This window comes from Cervus elaphus, chromosome 10, assembly GCF_910594005.1.
Source record: "Cervus elaphus chromosome 10, mCerEla1.1, whole genome shotgun sequence".
In the NCBI taxonomy this organism is placed as follows: domain Eukaryota; kingdom Metazoa; phylum Chordata; class Mammalia; order Artiodactyla; family Cervidae; genus Cervus; species Cervus elaphus.
Window position 1 is genome coordinate 20,921,546 of NC_057824.1, and position 12,262 is coordinate 20,933,807.

At 46.3% G+C, this 12,262-nt stretch overlaps 1 protein-coding gene across 14 annotated transcripts in view; it reads left to right on the forward strand.

Annotated features, from left to right (window-relative positions):
* Window positions 1–12,262, forward strand: part of RBFOX1 (RNA binding fox-1 homolog 1) — a 1,671,014-nt gene that overhangs the window by 1,223,130 nt on the left and 435,622 nt on the right. Inside the window, exon 1 of one of the 14 annotated variants that reach the window (XM_043914254.1) lies at window positions 11,089–11,342. The exons of the other annotated variants lie outside the window; for them this stretch is intronic. Within the exon in view, the coding sequence (XP_043770189.1) occupies window positions 11,244–11,342 (99 nt within the window). The 5' untranslated portion in view covers window positions 11,089–11,243. Of the gene's footprint in view, window positions 1–11,088; window positions 11,343–12,262 lie in introns of those variants that run through there. 14 annotated transcript variants of the gene reach the window in all.

Below are 12,262 nucleotides of genomic sequence, written 5' to 3' on the forward strand. Positions count from 1 at the left end.
CTTAAGGCATGCACTTGCTCTGGGTCTTTTTCAACTGGGGGCTCTGTCTGGTATGTCTGGGGACACTCCTGACCCAGTGTCACTTGGCTGCCCTGATAGAACATTCTCTCCATGTATGCATGTTCAATTGCATCCAACTCTTTGCGACCCCATGGACTGTAGTCCGCCAGGCCCCTCTGTCCATGCGATTCTCCAGGCAAGAATACTGGAGTGGGTTGCCATGCCCTCCTCCAGGGGATCTTCCTGACCCAGGGATCGAACCCGTGTCTCCTGCATTGGCAGATGGATTCTTTACCACTGAGCCACCGGGGAAGTCTGGGGCGGGACTTACTTCTCCCACCCTCTAGTAAGTAGGGACTAGAGATCTAGGAAATTCCCATTATAAAATTAGGTAGCTGGTCTCTAGGAGAGATTCCTGGAAGAGGAAATCTTGAGGCTGAATTGACAAAGAATAATGCTTTGGAGAAGTGCTTGCTAAGTTTAGATATTGCAAACAATGATAAATAAGATGATGATGATGATGGCAATGATGATTTTGTAAATAGCATTTCTGCCACTACTGGTATAGCATGGTGATGGAAAGAATATTTTCTGCCTTTTTAATTCAACAGACCTTAGTGAAAACACAATCGCTCATTCTTTATTACAGAGACAAGAGTATAGTTCTTGCAACTTCAGTTTCTTCTTCTGCAAATTGGAGCTGTAAAACCTACTTTACAGGGTTTTGTGAGGAGATAGATAGACAGATAGAGTAAACAAGGATTGACAGATAGATAGATAGATATAGGTTTATATAGATACAGAGATCTATTACACTGGCCATAAGCAATCTCATTACAAGTGTTAACCATAGTCAGTTTCCAAAAAATAGTACAAGAACTTGACCTGACATTTTGTGAGATTCAGCTCTTGAGGAATTTAGTTGACAAGGGCTAATGTGAAAGTTTGTGTTCATTTGATTCATTAGCAAGGCTAAATAAAATGTGTGTACAGAGGACCAGGGCAGAAAGGTGACGTCTACACCTTTTCGTATGAATGTCATGTCATTTGAAAAAAATTCTCAAAAACAACTGCATCTGAAGTTAGTCAGTCCATGAAAGTGTTGATATTGTTGGTCTTGTTTGTGTAAGTTTTGGTTGGTAAAAAAGAGGAATGCCTCTTTCAGCAGTTGGTTGGGGACTGAGTAGAAAAATAAGTCATAATTATAGTCACTAGTTTGTATGAGTGGTCCAACCTCAGAACTTATAGGTGTTGTGTTTATTTCTTAACAACATATTTAGGAATGTCAAATTAGCCTCATTCCCTCCTTGAATGAGGCTTCCCTGGTGCCTCAGACAGTAAAGAATCTGCCTGCAATACAGGATACCCCAGTTCAATCCCTAGGATGGGAAGATCCCCTGGAAAAGGGAATGGCCACCCACTTCAGTATTCTTGCCTGGAGAGTCCCATGGACAGAGGAGCCTGGTGGGCCACAGTCCATGGCAAAGAGTTGGACATGACTGAGAGACAACATTTATTCTTTCACCTCTTTGAATGCAACTGAACTTTTTATAACTCCATCAACATTTCATAGCATCCATAGAATAATGACGGAGAACTAGAACTTCACACCCAAGAAGAGAGACTCCAAGAGGTGGATTCCACCCTCTGCACTACACCACATGCCCTCATATGAGCCAGAAAGTTAAAAAAAAAAAAAAAAAGTGAAAGTGTTAGTCACTCAGTTCTGTCTGATTCTTTGTGGACCATGGCCCGCCAAGCTCCTCTGTCCATGGGATTCTCCAGGCAAGAATACTGGAGTGGGTAGCCATTCCCTTCTCCAGGGGATCTTCCCCACCCAGGGATCAGACCCAGGCCTCTTGCCTTGCAGGTGGATTCTTTACCATCTGAGCCCCCAGGGAAGCCCCATATGATCCAGAAGAAGTGCCCAACCCCCCATCAGAGCCGTCATTTCAGGTGGCCCTGAATGAGCAGGCTGCAACCTTTGTGTCGTTGGGGAAAGTGAAACCAACAATCCAATCCATATGACCTTTATTAAGCTTCTCCAACGTGGAAGGCACAATGCTCTGCGGCTCAGGGAACTCAGAAATGAGAAAGGTGTTTGGCTGGTTCTACTGCAGGGAGTCTGTGGGGGTGAAGAGGTTAGTGATTCCAACTTGTGTCTCTCACTGTTCATCATTTCCAATCATCCCCTTAATCAGTAACGTTTATTGTTGATTTTGGGGGTGCTGATGCCCTTGCTAAGAAGCACTTTACACTCATTTTCTCAGTGGTTCCCAAATGGATCCACCCATTCATCTGATTCCGTAATGACATTTTCAGCAGTCTGCAGCTAAACGAGAAAATTAAGGGCAATTTAGTGAAATTTTTAATAGACCTAAATTTAATCCATTTGGAAGGCTGTCCTTTATTTTGAGGATCTGTCCTTCTTACTTTTGGGTACAAAATGCCCTTTCCTTTATGAGATGATGATGAGAACAGATGGTGTGTGTGAGTTTGTATGTGTGTGTGCGTTTGTGCCTGTGTGCAAATATACTAACTTGAACCAAAAAAATAAAATAAAATAAAATTCATCCATTAATTTCATGCAACCTCCTTCATTGTTTTCAAACTTTTATTGTGATAAAAGTTATTACATGAATTAGGGAGGAAAAAAATCTGAGAATCATTGTAGTTCTGTGAGGGGGCTATTATTAACCCCCTATTAAAGATAAGAGGCTTCCCTGGTGGCTCAGATGGTAAAGAATCTACCTGCAATGTAGGAGACCCAGAGTCAACCCCAGACCCTTGTGTCGGGAAGATTCCCCTGGAGGAGGGAATGGCAACCCATTCCAGTATTCTTGCCTGGAAAAACCCATAAATATAGGAGACTGGCAGGCTATAGTCCATGGAGTTGCAAAATAGCCAGACACTACTGAGCAACTAACAGTTTTACAGATAAAAGAACTGAGCCATAGAGTGGTTACTTTGCATGCCCTCTGAATAGACCCTGCAGGCAGCACTTCCTGAATAGAGACCCAGCTTGTATGTTTCTGGGAGCTAGAATACTGTTAATACATCCACCATGGGCATCATGGTACTTCTATGACAGTGAGCTCCCTCGTCTTCCCTTGGCCGGGAGAGGGTCAGACCATGTGGTTATTTTCCGAGCCCTGGGATTCTCTGGGTCTTTCTTTGGGGTGCAGGCTGAAATCCAGGACAGTTTACAGAGAGTCTCGATGCAGTAGAGGCAGAGGAAGAAGCTCCGGTGGCTGGCACAGAGCAGATCAACACAGTGGGGAAGGCTTGTCCATTGCTGCAGGCTTGCCCTCTGTGAGGACACCAGCTAGCAGCCAGGGCGGGAACTAGACAGTGAGAGGAAGGGGGCCTGCAGGGAAGAGGTGTTTGAGCAGGAACAGAAAACAAGCAACTCATTCTGTAAGTCCTAAAGATCTCCCTGAACTATATGCTGAGCCTGGGACCAAGACAAACCACCTCTCCCCCTAGGAAGTGGGGGTGTGCAAATCAGTCCCTCCTGGGGTTACAAACCGATGCTGGCCCTGAGAGTCTAGAGCAGCATTGTTAGATTTCCTGCTCACTGGTCTGTTTCTCAGCAGCACTGGCACCTGAGGAGGTGGTGGGGCTGGGGCTTTTGTTTTCATTTTTGTCTGGGTCAGCTGCAAACCTGGTTGCTAAGAAGCGAGGTAATAAACACGGGTGAGGTCCTAAGTTGCTGGAACCCTGTATGGCTACCAAGAGATACGTGTGCTTCTTGTTTTTGTTGTGGCTGTATATACCTAGGCGACCCACTCCAGTATTCTTGCCTGGACAATCCCATGGACACAGGAGCCTTGGTGAGCTACCGTCCATAGTCTGGCAAAGAGTCGGACATGACTGAAGCGACTTAGCCTATTTATCGAGGCTATTCCTAGTTGGTAGTGTGTTTAAGCAGGTTTTTGTGGCCTAGCCAGGGAAATTTACCACTATTTAGAAAAGTATTCCTTAGGAACATGTAACCCTAGTTCTTCATGGTGACCACAAAGATAGTAGTGTTAGTAGTTGTACCATGAGAGGGTAGTCACTCAGTTGTGTCTGACTCTTTGTGACCCCATGGACTGTAGCCCATCAGGCTCCTCTGTCCATGGGATTTTCCAGGCCAGATACTGGAGTGGGTGTCCATTTTCTTCCTCCAGAGGATCTTCCTGACCCGGGGATCTGACCTGCATCTTCCTGACCCGTGTCTCCTGCATTGCAGGCAGATTGTTTACCCATTGAGCCATCGGTGTAGCAGTATAATTTTTTTTTAAATTTTATTATAAAAGTCCTGCACAAATCCATTCTTGTGACAATTCAAACAGCAAACATCCACAGAGAGTAAAATTTGGAAGTCCCCCACCTCCCTTTTCTACCTCATTCCTCTAGTTGTAACTGAATTTACCACTTGTACCTTTTCAGATCCTTTTGTATGCATTTTCAGACGTGTATATACACATGTATTTATAGTCAGACCTCCACAGATGCCTATGTGTATGTCTCTATGTGCACCTGTGTGCGCGCATACACACACATGCATAAAGAGATGGTTTTTGTTGCTGTCTGGTTAATTTGGTTTTCATATATGAAATTTAAAGAAAAATATTTATTTATTTATTTGGAGAAGGACATGGCAGCCCGCTCCATTTTTCTTGCCTGAAGAGTTCCATGGGCAGAGGAGCCTGGTGGGCTACAGTCCATGGGGTCGCAGAGAGTCAGACATGACTGAAGCAACTTAGCACATTTATTTATTATTTGACGGTGTCAGGTCTTGGTTGCATCATGCAGGATCTTTCTTTCTTTTTTTTTTTACATGAAAATTTATGCCTTGTTATCATTTTTGGTGACTTTACTTAACAAACAGTTGGTATCCATCTCGTCTTTCTGAATAAACACAAAGACCTTAAAACTGTTTAAGTCCACATTGCTTTGCAATATTCACTGGACAGAAAGGATCACCTACAAAATTTCTATTTCTCGTTAAAATGAGCATTATATTCATGATCATGATTAAAATGACTTTGAGTTTGGTTTTCTTTTTCATTGGAGGTATACATATATATCAGTGTATCAACATCTATCTACCTACCTATCTATCTACCTACTTGATGTTTTCGAGGTACTTTTAATGAGATATGTTGTGTCAGGAAAATGAACTTGGACTTCTGAATTCCTCAGGTTTAATGACTTGAAGTTTATTTTCTTGCGGGATCTTTCACTGCAGTGCACAGACTCTCTAGCTGTGGTTCTTGGGATCAGTAGTTGCAGAGCAGCGGCTTAGTTGCTCTGAAGCCCGTGATGGACAGGGAAGCCTGGCGTGATAGAATCCATGGGATCACACCGAGTTGGGCACGACTGAGTGACTGAACAAAAACGACAGCATGGATCTTAGTTCCCTAGCCAGGGATCGAACCTGTGTTCCCTGCCTTGGAAGGCGGATTCTTCACCACTGGACCACCAGAGAAGTCCCTTCATTTGTGAAATTAATCATCTATGCCGTGAAACTTCTTAAAGATCTTTCTTAGAAATCTTTCTAAGGAAAGACACCTAGATGTCCCTCATTCTTTCTAATAGCTTTTTTGTATGTATGTGTCACACTCTACTAAACTGTTCTTCCATTGCTTCTGTTCATTTGCTTTTACAAGCAACGCTGGAAAAATTATCCCAGTTTGTGTATCTCTGTGCCCTCTGTGCCCATCTCAGGAATTTCTTACAGGACCCATACATAGAGCTCGAATAATTAGGTTGAAGGATAAGTATATTTGAAATGCTGAGAGTCGGTGCTGCCTGTCATCTCTGGTACGGTACCAATTTTAACTCTGATCACATGTGCTGAAGACGCCCCATTTCTCCACAAAGATACCATTTTTAGGTAGTAGACATTTCATTTTAAACTAGCTGATTTTATTTATTAATTGATGTCCATCTTATGGACAAAGGATCATAGTTAACTCTTCTAAACAGCCAGTGTAATTTTGAAAAGAACTTGTGTGATGGGAGCTAGTTGTGAACTGAGCATCCTTGTACTTGAGTTTCTGCTCTCTTAAACTTGAACTTGCTGACACTGCACAGCCGGGCTGGGAAGCTCGTGGAGTTCGAGGGTCCTTGACTCAGAAGTGGACTCTGATCTCCAGCCTCAATCCTATCATTACATGCAAAGCAATTGTGTCTGAATGTTTGGAATCCAATCTGTCTGAGACACAGCTCTTTACTCTGAAAGAATGCCGTGTTCATCCTCTGAGCCCTGCTGAACCCCCGGTCCACCAACTCCATGCCACGGAGCGGGGACGCCTTTTCCAAAAGAGCTGTCTGAGAAGTAGGGCTTCATCAGGGTAGCCCAGAGGGACCATCAGGGGCTGAGACCTCATTCTAGAGGCCAAGAAACCAGCTTAATATAGAGAGAGCTAAAAAGTAAATAAAACTCAGAATCTGTGTTTTTTGAAAAGAAAGACATAGCTAGAAGTCATTTGCTCCAAATTGCTATTGTGAATGAATGTTATTCATTCATCCATCCATCCATCCATCCATCCATCTATCTACCCATCCATTCACCCATCCCTTAATGCAGTATTTTTTGAGTCCCTACAATATATCAGACACTGTATTAAACCTTGCACTTCAAATGGACAACATTGCAGGTGGGAATCTTCCCCACTTTTATGCATTGACAGGGTCAAACTCTCCCACCACCACCCTCAGCGGACTGACCCAGGAGAGCATTAGGAAAACCTGCGGCTTGGCAACTGGAGTGGAAAGGGAGAGGATGCAAGAAGGCTTTTCTTTTTTTTAACATCATATTGTATATTGGAGCATACTTGATTAAAAATGTTCCATTCGTTTCAAGTGTACAGCAAAGTGATTCAGTTATACATGTGTCTATTCTTTTTCAAATTCTTTTCCCATTTGGGTTGTTACAGAATATTGAGCAGAGTCCCCTGTGCTATACAGGAGGTCCTTGTTGGTCATCCATTTTAAACATAGCCGTGTGTACCTGTCAAGCTGAAACTGCATTTGCAGAGTGAGCACCAATTTATATAGTATTTACAGCCACCTTCCCAAACTTCCTTATCTTTGGTGTCCCTGACTCCGTGATCCTGTTCTTTTATTTTTTTGCATAGCACTCGTCACCTTCTATATTCTCTACAATCGACTGACTCTTATCTTTGTTCTGTGCTTAATGACACTTCCACCAGAATGTACATCGTGTGACGTCAGGGATCTTTGCCTTCTCCCACTGATGCAGCCTTAGGGATGAGATCCGTGTCTGAGTGTAACCAACACCTACTAAATATTGTTCAACTGGTTGCACAAGTAGGTGACTCAACGTGCTTGTGATAGAGATAATAATAACAAGCAGTTCCCTAGAGAGACTTCATTCTCACTCTCCTGAAGATTGTTGCCGTATCAAAATTTGGAAGTGAGAATAAACTACTTCTCAGTCACTTCTTGCCTAGCCTTTGAATGGAAAATTGCATTTAAGATCAATAAGGCCTTCCTTCTGTCTAACTGAAGTTGTTTTTTTTTTTTTTTTAAATCTGAGGCAGGGCAACGTCCATAGAAAATCTTTCTTTAGCTGAATACCTGCTTTTTGACAGTCTTAAAAAGTTAGAATACGGGATTATGAAAGAGAGTAAAGCAAAAAAAAAAAAAAAAAGTTTCTTTTATTATTCTGAAGAGATGGCAAATTTGAGTGAAGGAAAAAGTTCCACCACTGTTGTGTGGGTCAAGTTCCATCTGAAGACGGCATTATTCATTATTTTCCTGCACGCTCTCTGCTTCCTATGGGGTAAGCATTCCATGACGGCTCCTTGTTGTGGAAAAAGCAGGAGGGCGGCCCTTGAATGTGACTCAGAATATACACCCAAGTGAGACTGAGTGCCCAGGCAATCTTTGTAGGGAGAGAGAAGAGTATTTTCTTTCCCCTGCGTCTCCCATTTATTCATGTATAATAGAAGAATCATTTGGGAGCTAGTAGCATTGATGTGGCTCTCTCTGAGTCTCTGTTGAGATGGAATTCAAATTCAGCATCCCCAGACACTGCTTAAAAGGCTAGCAGAGTTTTTTTCCACTGAGCCATAGTTGCAGCTGGGAAGTTACCATTTGATTTGGGGTCACCCGATGCTGTGTGCATCTGTCAGTCACTGCAAAATCTTTCCTGCCCTTTCCTATATCCGTGTTGATGGGCTGTGTATGTGTCTATGCGCATAGTCAGGTTTGCATGAATGTGTTCGCGTGTACTTGCGCAGGGATGTTCTGACGTGGTTATCCAGGGAATGCAGCCTGGCCCCGAATCATCTTGAGACGCGTTCATATGGTCTGGATCCTACGGTTTCCCTTTGCCGGCTTCCAGTTCGCTCGGCTGCGAGACCTAAGTCTAAGGGGGAAAGTGGGAGCCATTATCGCAAAAAGGGTCTGTAGGAATCCAATCACCACGGAGAGTTTTCAACTTTGGGGAGAAAAACAGACGGGCAAACTAGTGTTGGCTCAGTGCAGCTGAGAGCAGTTATTGGTTCCTTACATAATGTATTTGTTTTTCATTAAACCATTCAGATAAGGTCTTATTAAAGTGCCATGTATTATTTATCGTGTTTCTTATGAAAATGAGCTGAGGGGGAAATTCTGTCCTCTTCTTGGGGCCTTTGCAGGGTTTTCCAGTGCCAGTAAGGGATTAAAAAAAAAAAAAAATGAAGGCAGGCAGGACCAACCCCTGTCAGTACAGCAGACTGCTTAAGGCAAAAGGAGAGGATGGGGAGGAGAGGGGAAGGATGGGATAGGCAGAATCTTTGACCTTTTATTCCAGATTGTGTTTTGTGGGACGGTTTTCCCTTTGATTTTGCAAATTGCAAAATTTTACCAAAAAGAAAAAAAAGACAGGCAGAGAGTAAGAAAAGACAAAAAAAATTGAACCAGTTTATTTGTAAATCAGATCTTGTCTGATGAACTGAGACGAAGTATAGCAGGGATTTTTCAAACAATCACTGCCACCACCCCACCCCCACCCCCCAAAAAGCAGTTTAAGATACCCGTCTCTTCTCCCTTAATCCTTCAGACAAACTTCTGCTTAGGGTTTAGCATCCTACCGTGCCCCCTCTAAACTGAGGGGAATGTGAGAGTCCCAGGGTGTTGGAGAAACTGGTTTTGCAAGGTGAGGGATAGAAAGAAAACAGCCAGGTCGGGCCTAGTGTTTGGCCGAGTGAAGACTTGGTTACTGATGGTGTCTCAAAACAGAGCAACAAAACATGGAGCTGTGGTGTAATTAATTGCCTTTTCTTTGGAAAGCATTTTGATTAGCCTGCAGAGTGAGTTGTGCCTGGTGAAGCTGATGCCTGGGAAACTGTCATTTGGCCGAACGTCCCCATGAGCCTCCCAGAAAGGTCAGTGGGGTTGCCCCCGGTGGCCAGCCCCCCACCCTGTCCTTCAGGGCAGTCGCACCCACCACCCCTGCAAGGCTTCTTGCAAGGAACCCAACAATCAAAAGAGATCCTGTTGAGGCAGCCTCTTGCTCTGAAAAAGAAAATCCCAATTGCTGGGTCCAAATCTGTATCACAAAATAGGACTACTATTTCTGATGGTTTTCCTGCCACCCAGAATGTGCTTCCCCTCCTCCCCCCACCCCGCCCCCACCGCATGGGGGACCAAGGACTCCTTAGAGTCTTAATATTTTCTTTTGATTTGCAGATCACATCCTATTTTATTGCATAAAGACTAACGAAATCTAATGAATAATTATTACTTCATAAAATAGAGGGGAGGGGGGGAGCCCCTTTGCAAGAGTGGAATGCTAATGTTGGCCCGAGGAGGGCTGGCCAGGCAGGAAAATAAAATAAATAAACCCTGGTCCGGGTTTATTCGGGGCTGCAGCCCACAGAGTCATCGCTGATCAATCCGGACTTGTCCACCCTGCGCGTTTATTAATTTGAGGAGAGCGGGGATCCTCGGCAGAGAGAAGCCCCCTTGAATTGGCCGTAGGGGTGGAGGTGGTCTTCGAACAGGGACTTGATTTCCGCGCCAGCCCCCAGCCCCATCCAGGGCGGTTTCTCCCATCTCCAGTCTCGGGCTGGGCGGTGTGCGCCCCGCTGTTGGCTCAGCCAAGGGGAGGCGCAGAGCAAAAAGCGGCGCCCCGAACACCCGGGGGGTGCAGCGCCGCCTGGGCCGCCCTGACCGGGGTGCGGGGACCCTCACCAACCTCCCTGCCTCGAGCTCCCGCAACAGCCCCCAGCTCCCCCTGGCCGCCCCCTCCCTCCCCCCAGCCCCTAGGCGTCCTCCCAGCACTCCCACGAGGGGGAATCCCATTTCTGTGTTTATTTGCCCAACCAAGCCGGGCAAACACCCCGCCGCCACCCCACATCTAGACTCTGGGTCCCAGCTCCCATCGCACGAATTGTCCAGCCTGCCTGGATGCTGGCGGTGTGGGGCGCTCGATCGCTTCCTCGCCCGCCCCGCGGAGATTTTTAGCAGACACAATTTGAATTTTGGTGAGTCGTTAAGAAAAAAACAAAAAAAGCAAAGGGGAGGGAAAAAAAAAGGAAAAAAAAAAAAACAACCCTGCCCCTGGACCCATTTGACAAATGAGGAGACGCGGCTTCAGCATCAGCGGCTTGAGCCTCGGTGTGAGTCTAAATCTCTCCCTCTCTCTCTCTCTCTTTTTTTCTCTCTCTCCCCTCCCTCTCTCTCGCCCTGAGCTCTATCCTCCCCCCCACCCCCACGGCCCCCCACCACTATTCAGCATCTCCCGGAGGGCCTCCGCCTCCCCCCTCTACCTTCCATAGAAGTTGCCTTTGCTGGTTTTCCCATCTTCGCGGGGCCGGGGGGCCAGGGGACACCCTCCACTTTCCGGGGCCTCAGAAAGCAGGCCCAACAACCAGAAGGGAAAAAAAAAAAACAACAACAACAACCAGCTACAGCCACGAAAGGAACAAAATAGTTGCCCGGCCTTCTCAAGTGTCTTAGTTGGAGGCAGAGATGAACGCCGCCGGGATCTAGCACAACCTACGGGAAGGAAAGCGAGGGAGGAGGGACGGACCGACGCGCGGGGTGCGGCGGGGGGGAGGGAGAGAGAGAGAGAAAGAGAAAGAGAGAGAGAGAGAGAGAGAGAGAGAGAAGGGAGACAGGCGCCGGGTTTTGACTTAGATAATCAGCAAAATTAAAAAAAAAAAAAAATTGTAGCGGCCAGGCAAAGAGCAGCGGCGATTGCATGCGAGCGTGCCCACTCGTGCTCGGCGGACGCCAGCATGCAGCATCCTCTGACGGGGGCCACCTGCGTGGCGCTCCCCAACGTGGGCATGTGTCCCCAGCTCTCGTGTGCCTTGACTTTTATGTACTTACAGCAGGTAAGGCGCGCGTTTCTTCCCTCGGTGGCCGCTTCCCCGGGGCTCGGCGGCGGCAGCGGCGGCGGCGGCGGCGGCGGCCTGGGTACCCGAGTCGTTGGGAAGCGCTCTGGTACCTTGGATGGGTTTGGGGAACGGGGGATGCTTGCGTTTGGACCGGAGGGGTGGGAATCGGAGCCCCTAGCTCTCCGTGGAGCCCGGACACCCCGCGCCTGGCTGTGTTTGCTGCTCTCTGGGTACTTTGAACGCCTGAAGCTGAACCTGGGTATCGGGAGCTTAAAATTGCAAACTGCATTTTTTTTTTTTTTTTAATCACTCGCATTCTTTCTCGTGTTCGTGCGTCCGGTGGCGATCTGAGCCTAAGACCTCTTTGATGCTAAGAGTTTGGATCTTTGCGGAGGCATTTGGGTGTCTGGAGTTTTCATTCAGCCGCTTTAATAAGGAGTGCAAAAAACATATATGTCGGTGGGTAGGTGCTGAGTATTTTTGTTTCCTTAAGTTTGTCTGGGTTGTGCTATGTTCCCCCCGCTGGGGATCCGAGCCTTCGGCTTTCTGGAGCGTGTCAGCCCTGGAACCTGCGTGTAAACTCACAGGGGATGCTGTGATGAAGGCTAGTGGTTTAGTATGCAGTCTTTGTTGGCATGGATAAAGGCTCCCCCCGCACCCCCCCCCCCCCACTCTCCCTTAACGGTCTTGTTGATGGGTTCTGCGTTTTATTTTCCATTCTGTGTCTATTTCAGAATCTTTCACTCTGCTTCTCTCTTGTCTTTCTCTGGGTGTTTCCCTCGGACCTTCTTTTTTTTTTTTTTTCTTTCTTTACTAGTAGGGCGACCGCCTAACTTGGTTCCAAGGCTTGGGAACCAGGGTCAGTATTGCCTTGTGGGGTGACTAGCCCAGCTCTGTCTCACTGGACAGGGCTTGTG